The sequence below is a fragment of the Phycomyces blakesleeanus genome, assembly GCF_001638985.1.
Source record: "Phycomyces blakesleeanus NRRL 1555(-) unplaced genomic scaffold PHYBLscaffold_2, whole genome shotgun sequence".
Classification (NCBI taxonomy): domain Eukaryota; kingdom Fungi; phylum Mucoromycota; class Mucoromycetes; order Mucorales; family Phycomycetaceae; genus Phycomyces; species Phycomyces blakesleeanus.
Genome location: NW_017265135.1, coordinates 1,769,732 through 1,786,686, shown reverse-complemented (window position 1 = coordinate 1,786,686; position 16,955 = coordinate 1,769,732). Strand labels below are relative to the sequence as shown.

Below are 16,955 nucleotides of genomic sequence, written 5' to 3'. Positions count from 1 at the left end.
CCAATAATATTTAAGCTTTATCGAGTTATTTTTTGAAAGCAAAAGAGAAATCAATTGTATTGAATAAGAAACAGGTTGTGTCTGGCTGTAGATTATAATTTAACTGCCAGAATGCTTGATTTGACCAAAAAACGTGTTGATAAAACTGTCCAAAATTGAACAAGGCATCAACCATTTGTATTGTCTTTTTTTTTTTGATAAATGGTTTTGCCCTTGGCCTAATACACTATGTATATAAGAAAAACAATATTTTTTCAATTTAATTTGATTTATGCCACTTTAAACCAAGAAAATAAAATAAAAAAAAATTCACTGTTCCAACTCCACTTTTCTCCCCTTTTCTTTGTCTTTAATTTTTTTCTCAGGAACAGTAATGTATTACTAAATAAATCTTAGAAGTATGGTGTAGTAATAGGTTTTTCTTATAAAGGCTTTAAAGCAGAGAGAACGTATCCATTTTAAAAGATTTCTAATAAAGAAGAGGAGCCAAAAAGAATAAAATAAATGTGGTTATCAAAGTTGGTGACAGGCAAATGTATAAAAACCCATTTCTCAATAAATACATGTTTATCTGAACTCCGAATCTCCCTCTTCCGCCTAAAGATGACGTATCAAACTTTACCATCCAATGGAAATGTGACAAGGAAACACAGAAGTTGGATTCTTTTCTGGAAGCCAAGGTCGAAGAAGAAGGTCGACATAACTTGTTAAACTATGGCTCAGTATACCTACGACGAGGAGGGATTTAATTTCTATTATTTCCTTCTTTCCGTCATCTCACTGTGCCTAGTACCAGCTACAGCAACATCTATTTACAGTGCATACAAAGCAACACGTAAGCCGGAACCGCGTTACATCTCCACACATAAACTAATCTTTCAATTGTATACGCATTCAGAACAAAAACGCAAGACAGACACTTGCAAATGTTCATCTTGTGAAGACCAACGAACGAAACTCAAAGCTACCAACACTACATCCACTCTTAAGCTTGTCAATCCAAAGTAAACCAAACAAAAAAAACAAGGCATATAACAATATCTGTCAACTAATCCTCGATACAGATTAATCTTTATTATTCTGGGATGGGCAGCATTTGCTCTCCTTGCCTACCAAGTATCTTATGCTGAGGCACCAAAAGCTACCTGGGATCCTTATGAAATCCTTGGTATCAAAGAGGTAAAACAAAGACAAACATATACATATGATCTCGTCTTTTTGCTTAATTAAAGATATTATTTATTTATTAAATGATTTTTTTTCTTTGGTTGTTGGGAATAGGGAATAACCTTGCCAGAAATCAAGAAGATTTACAAGAGACTCTCTTTGATTTATCACCCTGATAAAGCAGAGATCGGTACTGAGAAAGAGTCTGAGGAGCGATTCATCCAGATTAGCAAGGCCTATCAAGTGTAATTAAAATCAATTTACTGTTGGAGTGGTGCTTTGATTAACACGTGGTTGTATATAGTCTGACAGACGAGGAAGTACGCAAAAACTACGAGCAATACGGTCACCCGGACGGAAAGCAGTCTTTCTCCATGGGCGTTGCTCTTCCATCCAAGTTGATTGAAGGTGGAAATAGCCGTTTTGTTCTGTTGTTCTATGGACTTGCATTTGGCCTCGGACTTCCGTATTACATTGTAAGTTATCAATACGTGGTATATTAAAGTGTAAAAAAAAGAGAGATAATAATGCTAGATTTGTACATGTTTATGTAGGCAACTTGGTGGTACAATTCTCGTAGACACACCAAGGATAAGATTCTTAACACCACCATGGCAGTCTTCTTCAAAGGACTCAAAGAAAATGCTGATTTTAAAAGTAGGATCTGGAAATAAGACGATATTGACTGATTATAGAAATATGATATTGATAAAAAAATCAATTTGCTATATGTAGATCTCATCAAGGTTCTGGCTGGTGCTCATGAATTTAAGGAGAACTCCGATGTTCGCGAGGGAGAAGAAAGTATATTAAAGAAGCTTGATGAAACTATTGCAAACGAATTGGAGAAGCGTTTTACTGAAAAGTATGAGCCTCTTCCTAATGTAAGTATATATAAAATAAGCCCACAAAAACAAGACATTAAAAAAAATTGTATACATTTTCTGGCTGTAGGCTGCTCCTTCGTACCAGAGAAAGGCCCGCACACTTTTGTACGCCTATTTCCTCCGTATTGATATAAACACAATTGCTTCTGCAGCCCAGACTATTATTATTTTGAAAGGTAAAGCGATACAGAAGTAGACAATACTATATTTATAGTTTACTTACACACAACAACAACAACAACAACAACAGATCAGCGTTTTATTGTTGAAAAGGCTATCCATCTTCTCCAAGGATTGCTCCAAATCGCTATCGTAAAGAACTGGTTAAATGTTGCTACAACAATTATGGACTTGCAACAGCATTTGATGCAGGCTAGCTATCCTGGTGAGCCTACTATCAAGCAATTGCCTCACGTCGATACTGCACTCTTGCGTAAATACTATCACAATAAGAAGAAGAACGTCGGCTCTATTCAGCAGTTTATCTCCCTTCCTGAAGCTGAGCGCAAGTCTCTTTTGAAGCCTTTGTCAGATGAGCAATATTTGGATGTTGTTGAAGTTGCCAACCGAATTCCTCGTTTGAATGTTCGCAAGGCTGCCTTTAAGGGTAAGTTCAATATGGTAACATTTTTAATGGTAATTACAGAATGATTGACACTATATATGTGTGTTTGCAGTGGTTGGAGATAAGATTGTTACTACAGGAGCTATCATCACGTTTGTTCTTAAACTGAAGAATGGTCAAATCGAAAGCGTAGAACAAGAAGTTGAAGATGAGGAAGAGATTGATGATGAGGAAGAACAAACTGAAAATGATGATTCTGAAGGACTTGGACTTGCACACATCCCTTATTACCCTGGAGTAAGTACTATTTGTGTTTTGTTTTGGGAAAAGAAGAATACTTAATTTGTTGTATAGGAAAAGAAGCCTTACTGGTGGATCTTCTTGGGTGATCCCAAGGTTAACCGTATCCTCGTTCCTCCTCGCAAAGTAACTGACATTGTTGACGAGCAAACTATCCGCATTCCATTTGCCGGCCCACCCAAGGCTGGAACCTACACTTTCTCTCTCTTTGTCAAGTCTGACACTTACACTGGTACAGATATCCTTCAGGACATCCAATTGACTGTACAGGAACCCGGAGATCTTCCTGAAGAGGAGGAGGTCGACGATTCAATCTCAGAGCCTGAGGATGATTCCATTGCTGGTCAGATGAAGCTGATGCGCGAACAGGGTCTTGCTTCTGCTTTGGCTGGAGGCAGTCAGCAGCCTGCTAAGAAGGCCAATGCAGGCGAAGACAGTGATTCTGACAGTGATTCTGACAGTGACGAAGAGTAAAAAAACATATATATTCCAAAATAACATAACATAAATCCATCTTTTCTTTTTCTCTCTCCTCCAATCCCTCCAACTCCACCCATATTCTCTCTCTCTCTCTCTCTCTCTCTCTCTCTTTTTTTCGAAACAATAAAACCAGAACAGAACTTATATATAAACATAAGAAGAAGAAGAAGAAATATACGTATCCAATAAAACAATTTTATAAAAATGGTTAAAAACCCCCAGGATTTAAGATTTCTTGACAGGCGTGTCGCCAAAGGGTGTCTTGAAAGTAGCCGTTCCTGGTGTAGCACCTGCTCTGAATAGAGGAGTTGGGGTTGCTCCAGGTCGCCTGTCTGCCATGGCACTCCATGAGTTGGTTCGTGTCTTCCTGTCGAAAGCGAGACTAACTTACTAGGAGTAGCAGACGGAGAACCGTAAGATGACCGGAGTGCAGCATCGAATCCGCCCAAAGAATATGGAGTGTGTGTTCGCATCAAATGTTGAGCAGCCGGAGACATAAGACCAGCTCTACAAAAATATATATATAAGTCGTTGTTTTCTATTATACCCCCCCTTTTTTTTTGGTTGTATATCCTTGCCCCGATCGAGGTGTTCCTCTGACAGCATTAGCTCTCTCCTTTGTTTTCTTTCGGTAGGCACGAGAAGCTCTTTCAGACAGTCTCATGCCCAGCGCCTCTCTACGAGATGCCTTTGGAAGTGAAAATTGAGGACCTGACCAAAAGAACAAACAAGAAGATTAATATTATTATTTTATGATATTGAAGCCTTTGAATATATATATGATATATTAAATATACCTGGTGTCTCTGATCCTTTAATAAGAACAGGAGTTCCCTCAATGGAACCCCATGTCATAATCGGAGTACCCATACGTGAAGGCGTAGGTGAAGGTGTTGCATCAACAAGACTGAAACCTCTGAATTCTGGTGTATGGGAGTTGTCCAGACCTATTTAATCAAACTCTTTAGAATCATGCTACTCTTTCTCTCTTGAAGAATAAGAAAAGAAATTGTGAATTATACCATTGATTTCCTTCCAAGGTGTCATTTTTCCTTGTTGTGCTGCAATATCAGATGGTTTAAGTGAAGTTTCCGACTTTTCCTAAGCAAAACAGTTAATCTCTCCAAGACTGATATTTATCATACCCAGTCTTCTATGAAGAAGACCAAACATGTATATATCTTTTTTTTTTTTACTTTTTCTTCTTCTATTTCCAACTGAGTGTTTCCATGAGCAATGGCTCGTGGAGGTGCTCTAGAGTCTGCTTCGTTCAAAAGTGTTCCGCCCGTGCCGTCTGCGAAGTACATTAAAGCATTTCTTGGCATGTATTTCCATGTTCCTGGGGGTGCTTCATCTGCTTTTACTCGCTTTAACGAAGCTCCATTGTTTGGCACACCTTCAATTAAAAGTCGATTGGCTGTTTCGTCGAATATAAGCTTATATTTATCTTTGCGTTTTGCATTGGCTTTTTCGAGTAGATCGGTAAATGAGGCATTGTCTTCGCTAATTTACATTTTAATCATTATTATTATTTAAAAAAAAGAATATAATATAATATATAGATGCAGGTTAATAATGTCCGGTCAATTTGAAACTTTCTTTATATTTTCATCTTGTTTCTTGTTTCTTCTTCTTATTATTTTTAATATATATATGTATATATATATTTGTATCTAACCTGGTGTAAAGCGTTTGGAATTGGTCTAGGGACAGATTGAGGTTGACTCGTGTAGCAAGTTCTGGTTCGTCTTGGTTGTAGAAGTTTTGTGGAAGTGATTCGGGTGCTCCAGCTGTGAGAGAAAATAAGAGATTTAAACGATTGATTATTGTTGTTCTTCTCCATATTCTTGTCCGATAGGTGACTGACCTGTACGCTGAAGTGGTGTTTGAGAGAGATCTGAAAGTGCTTTTCCTGCTTGTTGGAGACTGACAAGACTGCCACTCTCTTGAGCTTGAAAGTAGTTTTGGCGTGCTTTGAGTTTTGCTAAATTAGGGAAGAAATCGCGTTCTATAATGTAGCTGATGGCTTCTGTGTAAGTATCTTCGTCAAGGACGACGGGATTGGTCGACATTATCGCTTGTTTTAAAGAAGACAAAATAAGAAGAAAAGAAAAAAAAGAAAAAAAAAATAACCCCTATTAAAATCAAAGCATTGATGTGGCACCTTAATATGCTATGAACACCACTTTTGAAGTTATTTTAAGGACGTCATATTTTTATAGGTTTTGATTGGCTATTGTTAAAGTGCAACTAAGAGAGAGGGAGAGAATTATTTTATATTATATTATTTTCTATTATAATATTAGATTTTATATATATAATATAATTAAAATAAAATTAGCAGTTAAACAATATATGTGATTATCTGGTGAGTGAGTGTAAGTGAGTGTAAGTGAGTGTAAGTGAAAGTATGAGAGAGTGAAATTAAAATAAAGTAAAATAAAAAAAAGAGAGAGAAATGTCGGGGTTTGATTTGGTTTTGGAGAGGTTTTTTTTTTTTTGGATGATTTGATCTATGGTCCGAGGTGATAGTGATTGTCACCCTGGTCTCCATTGTTATTGGACAACATTTCCCCTTTCCCCTTTGGATGGGGGCAGATGACGTCCCTGGAAGAAGACGCCTTGTGGCCAAAGAAGATGGGTAAAGATAATTCTGTTGACGTCAAATTGTATGAATCAAGATACTTTGAAAGACGACAATAACAGCAACAACTTGCCTGCCTGTGGTTGGTTTCTTCGTATTTCTTATTCATTTTTAACCTTTTTACTTTATTTTAATTATATAGATTATTATATATTTCTTTATGAATAAATAAATAAGAATAAGAATAAGAACAAGGATATATATATAGATAGATAGATAGATAGATAGATAGATATAGATATAGATATAGATATAGGTAACAGTATTGAAATCAAATAAGAAACCAGAGCTTTTATTTATTTATTTATTTGCCATATCAGAACCCGTTGACTCTGTGTACTGTAATCGTGTCACACAACGCACGATCCTATATTCTACACCAGAAACAGCTCCTTGCCAAAATATTGATATTATATTATATTGGATTTTCAAACTAAATTTACGTATCAATATTATTATTATTATTATTTTTAATTTTACGCACTTTAAAGTACTATTTATTTATTTATTTTTTGTAGGGAAACAATAGAGCTCAGATAATGGAATCTCTCTATGTTTTGTGTAGCAAAAGAGAAAAATCATAATTTATTTTTTAAAGATCTTAATATTTTCTCAAGTGAGTAATAGGCTGAGCCCAAGGAAGTACATCCTTTTAGCCATTTGTCTTTACAAGAAGGCGGGCCATAGTGAATGGTTCTTTTCTCTAACAGGAAGTGTTAGATAGAGATGACGACCGACTCTTTATATAATATAATGTAATGTAATGAGATCAATACACATTAATATCTAGAAACACCTTTAGACGAAATAACCCTTTACCTTTTGTTTTTTTTTAAGAAAAAAATACGAGTAAATGAATACTAACTTTCAGGTACGACAAGACTCACTGTTTGTTCTTTGGTTGTTTCATCTTCCCAATAAAACAAAACAAACAAAAGAACCATTTTTTATTTGATTTTTGTCTAAACAAGATAATCAATATCAGGCTGCCAAACATTCCATTCAAGGGCAGTTAGCCTTCTATATAAACCTAATTGTTAGGACTCTTTGACGTTACTTTGATCAGGAGCAAGGGACCAATACGTGGTATTGGCGCAATGCATACCTTAAGAGACGTACATCAATTGAAGACATATTGAATTAAGGCAAAGGGGGGTGAGGGGGGGGGGGGGGGGTGAGAATAGTGAACATAAAATAAGATATACATACATACGTATTTATATTTGTATAATAAATAGAGCGTATCACCCACTGGTCTTTCCAATTTTATTTTGTTCGTCTTCAACCATCTCTTTACCTCTGCTCTGAACTTATACTTGACTCATATTTATAACACCCATAGTCATCAAACAGACAATACAACTTCTTCCTTTTCGTAAATAATAAAAATCTGCGCTCACAACAAATTCCATACAAACCAATAGATATATCTATATATATTTCATCTATATCTATATACTGAGAAGATGTAGAGAGATACCTGTTATAAAGTTTTTATTACGCAAATTGTGCGCGCAAAAGTTAAAAAAAAAATACTCACACGCAAAAAAATAATATTGAAGTACGCAAATTTAGTTTGAAAATCCAATTTATTTTCTTGTATATAAATAAATTACTATTATTTTCTTTGACTCACAGGTCAATAGTAAAAATAAATAAATAAATAAATAAATAAATATACATTTATATAAAATAAAATAAAATAAAATAAAAAATTAAAAAAAAAATAGAAAAATTGACACAGCTTTTGTGCGGTTGCGCCCTTTTCCCTTTTCCTACTCCTCTTCCCTCATGTCTGTGTCCTACTGTCAGCCACTCGACAAGACCTCTGGTCGTCATTCGTCCTCAACCTTTATTGCTCATTTGATGCATCAGGAATACCCTCCAAAGGTCCAGCCTCGCTCTTCCGCCGCAAGAGACAATGGTCTCATTCTCGACATGGCCTCACAGCCGTCCAAAAACCACAAGGCACCAGCCATAGACTACTCCTTATTGGATAAGGTAGATGCCGAGGCTGGATGCATCCTCATCGCCCTCGCAAACCACGACCCAACAAAGGCACCCTTCAGTATCCCAGTTGCAGACGCCGCTGCAGCTCTATTACAGTCAGCAAAGGTACGCTACTTTTACCAACGAACGTCGTCTAAAATGTAGTCAACCGGAGACAGGACCCAGCCAAAAGGGTCGGCAGTTCCTCGCAACACAACCGATAGTATTATCAGTACCTCTTCATCTTCGTCCTCAAGCACAAGTGGAAGCACCAACTCTATGTCTATCAGTAGTCTCCTAAGTAAGTCTAATCTATGGCTGATTCTGTCTAAACATCTTCATATATTTCTTTCTCGCTCTCTTTTTATCTTTATCTCTATCTCTTTACAGGCAACGATGCTCCCCCTTCTCCTGCATTGACATCTGTGAGTCTGCTGACCAAGTGGTTGTGTTGTGTTTGGATGTCATAAGGGGCTGTAAAATACTTTACATGAAGAACTCATTCCATATTAATTATTTCTTTCTTTCTTTCTCTCTCTCTCTCTTTATTATGATTGTTATCTGCAGCAACAAGAAGAACCTCTTGAACAAAAAACTATCGAACCATTATCGACTGACAAGGGTAAAAAAAATTCTGTAACCAAAATCCTAAACAATTCTTTTATTATTGTAAAAAAAAAAAGGTTTGCTCACATTGACCTTGTGGTTAAACAAACAAATTAGTCCCTCGATCTCTGTTCCACAACACTCAAAGTGGAGACGAGCCTTGGAACTCCCATGTGCAATCCGATCCTATCATGTTGTTGGTTGCAGCAGCTGAAGCTGTCACTAGCAATGACAAGGCATTGGCCGAGAAAGACCGGCGCCGCTCCGGGGGAAAGCTTTACGGTAACGGAGTGTGGCGTCATTGAGTCACCATCCCTAGCCTGCAATTCCTCACTCATCCCAAACAGGCGATTTTTTCAATCTTTCTCGAGAACGAGACGAAGACGGCGATCACCATGTGGGCCAACCCAAACGAAAATGGCACGACCACTCCATGTCAGATACCCAAGATATTAATGACTCTAGGCAGCGTCTCAGTCCCGAGAAGAGGGCACGGCAGACAAACGATGCCTGGCAAGATGAATTTTATGAAGAGGTGTGTTGCCGTAATTCCATTGGCTGAGATATATATCATTTATTTACTTTGACTATATTTTATATTAGAAAAATCCTAGATCCTCAGATAGCAGCAACTCATTTTCTTGGCAATACCAGTCCATGGTGAGCAAAAACGAGTGTAACCTGCACTGCACTGTAGTGTCATGTAGTGCACTGTGATGTACTGTGCTGTAATGTACTGTACTGTACTGTACTGTGCTGCACTATAATTTTATAACATAATACATAAAAAATTATATGTATATATACTATACAAATCCATTAGAAATTAATCTGAATATGTTTGCTTAGAAACACGACCCAAAAATCAAACGAAATGCAATGCACGCCTACATCACTTACATGATCTATACTGACATGGTTAATGAACAATCGGTAAGCTTATTACTCACATGTGAATAAAATGGAAACACATAATAGCACTATCAATAGTCACACCAACCCTGCAATTTCTTTTCTTGTCAAAAAAAAGCACTCTGGCACTAAACCAGGTAGAGACAACTTCAAAGAACCCTCTCAAAGACAGGATCAAATAGATTTACATCGCACGCGTGGACAATCTATCGAAGATGAATATGGATCCTCATTACGGCCACGAAACGATTATAATGATCACAAGGGATTACCTATCGATACCAGCCAAAACTCTCCAAGCAGTGCATCTCTTTATACAACCAACCAACGCTCAACAGACGTCCCACGAACACAGCATCTATCAGCACCGCAGTCTAATGAATCATTATGGTACTCTTCCTCGTATCATTCACCATTACAGGAAAGTCAGCAACAGCAACAGCAACAGCAACAGCAACAGCAACAGCAACAGCAACAGCAACAGCAACAGCAACAGCAACAGCAACAGCAACAGCAACAGCAACAGCAACAGCAACAGCAACAGCAACAGCAACAGCAACAGCAACAGCAACAGCAACAGCAACAGCAACAGCAACAGCAACAGCAACAGCAACAGCAACAGCAACAACAGCAACAGCAACAGCAACATCAACAACAACATCAACAACAACATCAACAACAACATCAACAACAACATCAACAACACCAACACCAACATCAACAACACCAGCAACACCAACAACATCAGCATCATCATCAACACCAACACCAACACCAACACCAACATCAGCAGCATCAACACCAACACCAACAGCAACAACTTCATCAGCAACAGCAACAACAACAACTTCACCACCAGCAGCAACAACAGCAGCAACTTCAACTTCAACTTCAACAACAACAGCAGTCATTACCGCAACAGCAGCCGCAACCACAACCACAACCACAACCACAACCACAACCACAACCACAACCACAACCACAACAGCAGCCGCAACCACAATCCCAACCACAGCCACAATCACAACAGCAGCAGCAACCGATGATGTGTTATGGAAGTACAAATCTCCCTACTCAACCTTCTACAGGTCCAATCCTTGCACGCCCATTGACCGCCTTTCTTTGGGATGATGTTTCTGTAAAGACGACTGAAAGGAAACATGAAAACGTTATGCTACCTCCTCTGACTTCACGCCCTATGACACATCCTTCCTCACCCGCAAATGGCAGTTTCCAATAGTAGTCCTTCATTGACTGAAGAAAGGAAAAAAAAATAAGGCAACACAACGACAAATATTTCATTATTGCTGTTTTGCTTCTGTAAAAGAATTCCCTCGAAAAAATAGTTCACACATCTCCTTTACCCATCGTTCGCCTTTGTCCTTTGTTTTGTGCTATAATATATCAAAGAATTATAGTAACTAACTTACAGACACACAACGACATACATATACAAATACATAAAATAAAATAAAAGCAATTAATACAGTAAATCTGTAAATGATCACCATCGATGCAGGGCTCAAGTTGAATGTATGGTGTAATGAAAGGGGGCGCGGGGAAGCAAGCGGGGCAGACGAATCAAATAAATATGACATATATATATATATATATAACAGTATGAGTATCATCTCTCGGGTACAAAGAAATTGAATTATAAAGCCAAATATAAGAGCATTTTTAGAAGATAAGTACTTCTTCCGTGTCTTTGTGGCTCTTAAAAAAAGATACATACTTGAGTCTAGGTATTAAATATCCAAAAAATAATAATAATTCTCTAGCGTCATTGTTTTGACTATTGTCTTTAAGAAAGGGAGTAGCGTTGTAATAATCCTATATATTAATATACGCATTGTTGAAGCCTAACAACGAGTGTTGCCTTGGCATTTAAAGAATACATTGTTTTACTTTTATTACTATTGAATGTCTTACATTTTTCTCCAAGAACCTTTCTGGATCGGCTTTGTCAAAAAGATTCTTATACTTCTTTTTTTTTTAATTAAGTTTCATTGTGAAATATATTTTATATTTTACTACATATACCTCATCTATCATCTTCGGCTGAATATTACTTTGTTTTTTTTTACTACATCTAATTATTGCAATCTTTAAGGCTTACCTACTACACTTTATTTATTATCTTTACATAATGTCTATCAACACCCATAAAGGTTCAACATTCTATCAGTCTCAAGATGTACACGATATTGCGAGTCTTTTTGTTGATTCTAGAATTAATTCTGAAGACATTCACGCAACTGGTACCGACGACAACCGGATTTCATTTAATTCTCAAAGCAAACCCAATCTACAGCATCTTATTCGCCCTAGTTCTGATGATGTTAATTCACGAACGCCCAGGGAAGAGTATTTGTCTATTCATCGTGCGCAAATGAGAGCTCCTGAATCATATTCTCATGATTCCAAGTCCTCTCAATTTTACGGCGATATTAATGACCATTCAGTGCAAAGAAATCCTAATCTTACTACCGTTTCCCGAGCCCCTGTCGATATTCCTCCCTTGGCTCAAAGCCATAGAACATCTTCCAAGCTTCTAGTCACTACTACTCTTCCTCCGCCGGTCCGCATTTTCAGAGGAACCCAGCAACTAAGTGCTCCTGGGCCAATGCGGGTTTTTGGAGGCCCTATTAATAAAATTCCCCAAACTCCGTACCTTCATAGTACCTTTGCTTATCAAAATCCTAGTGCTTCAGGAAGTGTAACTTCTCGACATATATCGGAAGGTATACAATCTTTCTATTTACATCCGGAAGATCCGGGAAACGAGCAAGTTTATCCAAAACCTCAGATTTCCAATTTCGCGGACAATATTATACATCATTCTACTGGACTGAAGTCTTCCGCTACACCCCTAATCCTCCGCACAGACCACTCACATCCTCCTAGATATGCACCTCCAGTTTTACCACTTCCACCAGAAAATCTATACAGAAAGGCACCTCGAAGAGCTACACGTACCCCAAAAAAACAAACATGCTTCAAGGATAATTCAAGAAATATTCATTTGGCTCGGCAGCCTGCTTATACAAACCCCTTTAAAAATCCTTCTTACCTTGATGATCAGGATAGAGTACCTCCGATTGAAAATGTAAATTCCTTTAATGATAATAATATCTATCTCAGAGCACCGATGCTAGACGGGGAATCTTTGTACGATGGGCTATACGACAATTTCGATCCGGTCCCCAACCAGGCTTCAAAGGACATGCTTTTGCGTATCACCGAAAATTGTCGAATTGAACAATCTAATACTTTACACAAAATCGATACACCTGCTGTATTTAATCCTGAGCTTCCTCCGTTGCATCCGCACGACCATCTTACTCAAGCAAATTTAGATTATCCACCTCATGGGTTAAATCTGCCACTTGTAAGAAATAATCTCACTATTCAGGAGCTGCATAAGCGGCTATTTGAAACATCCGTTAATAACACCCAAGCTAGATATGATCTTCAAAGAGCTATTGAAAATCATCAAGATTATCGCCAGACTCTAGAGAGGGTTTCTTCGCAATTTCACGCATATAATCCCAGAGGCTCTGTCTTATCAAATCGTGGCATATACTCTCTCGATCCCAACCAACTTATAGCTCCAACAGTCCCGTCTGCACACACTGAAGAAGTCTATGACGCTAATCATCAATATTGGGAGTGTAGATTCGCCAACATTTGTCCAATAGAGAACCCTGGCCGAAAGCCACGAGTTGTGGATTTGGGTGACGGTAACTTCCAACTGCCTAGATCCTCGGCAGGAAGCCTAGGTGGTGGGGACAATAATGCTGGCGACTCATTTCCAACCAATAGCTTCTTACAGGAAATTCAAAGAGCACAGGCTTTGCTTCCATTTAAGCCTCGCAATCAAACAATTAGCAATGCCAATATGACCCAGGAAAGCCAGAATACTAACAATAGAGAGTGTTTAAATGTCTCTGGATTTGGTGCCAATACACTTCCACCACCGATCCCCGATAAGACGCAAATAGGAACACTACCTCCAGTACACTGTACGCGCACAATGTTGGAGAATTTTAATCGCTCTATCCCAAATGCGCATACAGTTATAGATCCTAATGAGCACCGTATCTCAAATGCGCACAACGAAGTCGACGACTATCTGAATTTTCTTATACCATTAGAGCGCCCAAAAAAAGAAATAAGCTGCGTTCCTGAAAAAAAAACCAGACACAAGCCAAGCTTAAGAATAGATCCGTTGCATAAGGCAAAAATAGCGTTTGGCGGGAAAGAAGTCAGTCCAGGTGCCAAGCGTATTGAGAATTTTATCGACCCACCAAAACCACAAAAATATGTCTTGAGCAAAAATCCTGTGATTTATTTAAAGTACAAAAACCGATACAACCATTGCTATCATGAGGTGAGGGCCAAGAAGGAGAAGAAATAAAGAAAGGGAGGAAGGGCGAGGATGGGGAAATATTTAGCCTAGATGGATGAGTGAAACTTAAAGAAACTGATGATTAACTATTTTTTCCTTATTTTTACCTTTTACTTTTATTATTGACCATTGGTTTCTGCGGGCAATTAGAATCCATGGGTTAATGCCGGGCTTAGTCCTAGTATTACCGAGTCAGGAACCGAAAACCAACCTAGGACAGCTCTTGAGGAATTGAAAAAAGTTATGCCTTTAGGTAAAGTGCAAGGCAAACAAAGATTCGATACGTATATGATGCAACGAGATTTAGGATTTGGGTAAGTAGTGTCTAGATGAATAAGTATATATATATATATCTAATTGTCTATTTCATTTTTAATTCAAAGTGCCAATGGTGTTGTAAAAGAAAGTTTGATTCCTCTCAAGAAGCCAGGAACATATCTCGCAGTAGCCATCAAAACCTGCAGTTTCGATACAGCTTACACAGATGAGAACGAATACATCCTGCGTGAAATCGCTATAATGAATAGAATGAGACACAAACGAATTATCCAAATTTACGAAGTGTGTCTGCTTGGTAAAGTAGCAAAACTGGCAATTGAATTAATGGCTTGCTCTATTGGAAGACTGGCCAGTGCAATGGAAGAACCAATGCAGGAAAATATGGCAATGCGTATTACGAGAGATGTAAGTTTGGCAAACAAATGGCCATGTTCGACTGTTGATTTGATTTATTAACGAATCATTCAGGCTCTCGAAGGACTTGCTTATCTTCACTCCAGAAAATACATACATAGAGATATAAAGTGTGATAATATGATGATCGACTGGGGAGGTGTCGTCAAGATTGGTATGTGCAAAATAAAAACAAAAATAAAAAATAAGTATAGCTTAACAAGAATTAATGGGAACCATTTTCTTAGGTGATTTCGGTCTTGCGATTCCATTCAATAAAATCAAGCGTGGTGTGGCTGGGACTTTTAGAGTAAGTACATAGTTAAGAACACTGTGAGGGTTCATTATATCTTATATACATATCCCTTTTATTAACTTGACAATTTTTATAGTGGATGGCACCGGAAGTAATTAGTAAAGAAAGATATGATTCTCGGGCTGATATTTGGTCTCTTGGAATATCCTTAATTGAGATGATGGACCGTTTACCACCATATGGAAACAGTTTTGAAAACGCCAAGGAGCTTGAAAACCATATTATCTGTGGACCAACTCCATTTTATATGACGTTTGATCCCACTATACATATGAGAAATATTACAAAGTCTATGCTCACCCGAGATCCTCATAAAAGACCAAGAGCAAAGGACTTACTTAGTGTAAGTGCAATAGGATGATAATAGTAATTTTTATGTTGTCTTTATTCATATGTGCGATTTAGATAATCAATGGCATGTTCGATCGAGGGGATTATGCTTATGTAACCTCACAGGTTCTAGCTGACACAGTGAAGACATATATCCTCCCAAGCCAAACATATCTAGCTAAGAAAGCACCAGTTCAGCAAGGCTAGCTTTGTGGTATAGAAAGTAAAAAAATAAAATAAAATAAAAAAAACAAAAAAAAATATCTCTCTTGAAATAAAATTTTGTATTCAACCTCAAAAACAAAATAATTTTTAAAAATAATATAAAGTAAAATATTTATATATTATTATTATTTTAAAAAAAATATATAAAATAAAAGAAACAATAATAATAACAGAAAGAAAGAAAAAAAAAACTTTCACTTGCTCAGTTATTGGTCTCAAAAAATACAATCCAAATTTCCTTGTCTTTGAAATATTTTATCTTTAAAGAATATTCCCTAACCCCACTACCCCCTTTTTTTAAAAAAAATAATCTCCCTCTGGATTCCGCACACATTTTTTCACAAGCCACCCTTTTCTACAGCCTACACTGTATGCAGATGTAAAATATGTATATAGTGAAATAAGATGTCAAAGCAATGCTTTTATTGGGGTTGTGTAAATAACAAAGGTTTACTCGTCATCCTCCTCGGAAGCGACAAGGGTCATGGCAATACGATCCAAATCTCTCTGACCATCCTGGGTGATGCGACGGCCACTAATTGAGAAAGAAATAAAAATAAGATATGGTTAATTATTGTAATTATAGTATGTGTTGTTGTTGTTTTGTTTTTAAAAAAAGTATAATACATACCCCTTCTTGTCCTGCTCCAAGACACCGATCTTCTCGAGGGACTGGAGAACCTTACGGTTGACGGAACCAGAGGCCTCGACGTGGTGGGAGGGACGGAAACCGCGGTTGATGCGACCACCGTGAACCTTGTTCAAGGCACCGACACCGACGCTCTTGCGGATGTAGATGTGGCGAGCAACGGAAGCGGCACGGACGTAGTACCAGTCGGGGTCATAAGGAGCCAACTCCTTGTAGGATCCAGTCTTGACAATGTCGACGAACTTGGGGACCTCGAGCTTACCGGTACGCTTGAGGTAGGCAGAGTAGGCCTTGATGAACTCTGGATTATTATAGGTTAAGATTAGAAAATTTAATTTTTTCAGAAGGCCAAGCCACCCAAACTTGTCCACAATTCTCTCCCTCTCTCAGTTTATTTGGTGAAATAAAAATTGTTGCAAATGCTGTTCGCAGTTCGTTTAAGCTGTCCTCCGTTACTTATGTCGCCGTGACCATAAATTTGGGATTTTACTGTACGTATTGGCAGATAAAGAGAGAGGGAGAAGAAATGTGGATCGCAAAGTGATGAAGCCAAGCCATCAAGTTGATCGAACAATGAAACCACCAGTATGTGACTCTGGCTTTGCTTCAAGGCTCACACTCTGTAGAGTGTAATATAATAGAAGTAATAGGAGTGCGTACCGTGAGCGTTGACGTCCTTAACAGTGATACCAGTCATCGTGTGAGTGCACTGAAAGCGAGAAGCAAAAAAAGAGAGAGCGATTCGTTGCACGGCCCTGCCCACAATAATAAAAAAAAAATTTGATCCCGAACAAATGAAAAT

The 16,955-nt window shown here is 37.9% G+C and overlaps 5 protein-coding genes across 5 annotated transcripts; 3 read left to right on the top strand and 2 right to left on the bottom strand.

The window, feature by feature from the left end:
* The first annotated feature begins 667 nt into the window (after positions 1-667).
* PHYBLDRAFT_75589 (hypothetical protein) lies at positions 668-3,599 on the top strand. Its single transcript, XM_018443078.1, has 11 exons — positions 668-835; positions 899-1,004; positions 1,065-1,179; positions 1,282-1,412; positions 1,472-1,643; positions 1,722-1,824; positions 1,903-2,051; positions 2,122-2,230; positions 2,305-2,661; positions 2,732-2,916; positions 2,974-3,599. The coding sequence occupies exons 1-11, from the start codon at positions 715-717 to the stop codon at positions 3,391-3,393; spliced, it is 1,968 nt and encodes a 655-aa protein (XP_018297673.1). The 5' UTR covers positions 668-714; the 3' UTR covers positions 3,394-3,599.
* A 25-nt stretch (positions 3,600-3,624) lies between these two features.
* Positions 3,625-5,471, bottom strand: PHYBLDRAFT_75588 (hypothetical protein; the record flags this gene model as incomplete). Its single annotated transcript, XM_018443077.1, has 8 exons — positions 3,625-3,781; positions 3,812-3,906; positions 3,947-4,110; positions 4,197-4,346; positions 4,422-4,500; positions 4,596-4,902; positions 5,078-5,189; positions 5,267-5,471. 8 exons carry the CDS (start codon positions 5,469-5,471, stop codon positions 3,625-3,627), a joined length of 1,269 nt encoding a protein of 422 aa, XP_018297672.1.
* Positions 5,472-7,834: 2,363 nt separating this feature from the next.
* Positions 7,835-10,790, top strand: PHYBLDRAFT_162689 (hypothetical protein; the record flags this gene model as incomplete). Its single annotated transcript, XM_018434680.1, has 10 exons — positions 7,835-8,158; positions 8,198-8,333; positions 8,423-8,457; positions 8,600-8,654; positions 8,756-8,920; positions 9,010-9,173; positions 9,242-9,298; positions 9,488-9,571; positions 9,669-9,975; positions 10,639-10,790. The coding sequence occupies 10 exons, from the start codon at positions 7,835-7,837 to the stop codon at positions 10,788-10,790; spliced, it is 1,479 nt and encodes a 492-aa protein (XP_018297671.1).
* A 909-nt stretch (positions 10,791-11,699) lies between these two features.
* Positions 11,700-15,486, top strand: PHYBLDRAFT_58676 (hypothetical protein; the record flags this gene model as incomplete). Its single annotated transcript, XM_018440370.1, has 7 exons — positions 11,700-13,943; positions 14,112-14,275; positions 14,345-14,645; positions 14,709-14,808; positions 14,882-14,943; positions 15,026-15,292; positions 15,355-15,486. 7 exons carry the CDS (start codon positions 11,700-11,702, stop codon positions 15,484-15,486), a joined length of 3,270 nt encoding a protein of 1,089 aa, XP_018297670.1.
* Positions 15,487-15,877: 391 nt separating this feature from the next.
* Positions 15,878-16,885, bottom strand: PHYBLDRAFT_130041 (hypothetical protein). The gene is made up of 3 exons (XM_018429332.1): positions 16,814-16,885; positions 16,136-16,454; positions 15,878-16,039 (listed from the first exon to the last, which is right to left on the bottom strand). Exons 1-3 carry the CDS (start codon positions 16,848-16,850, stop codon positions 15,955-15,957), a joined length of 441 nt encoding a protein of 146 aa, XP_018297669.1. The 5' UTR covers positions 16,851-16,885; the 3' UTR covers positions 15,878-15,954.
* Between the last annotated feature and the right edge of the window lie 70 nt (positions 16,886-16,955).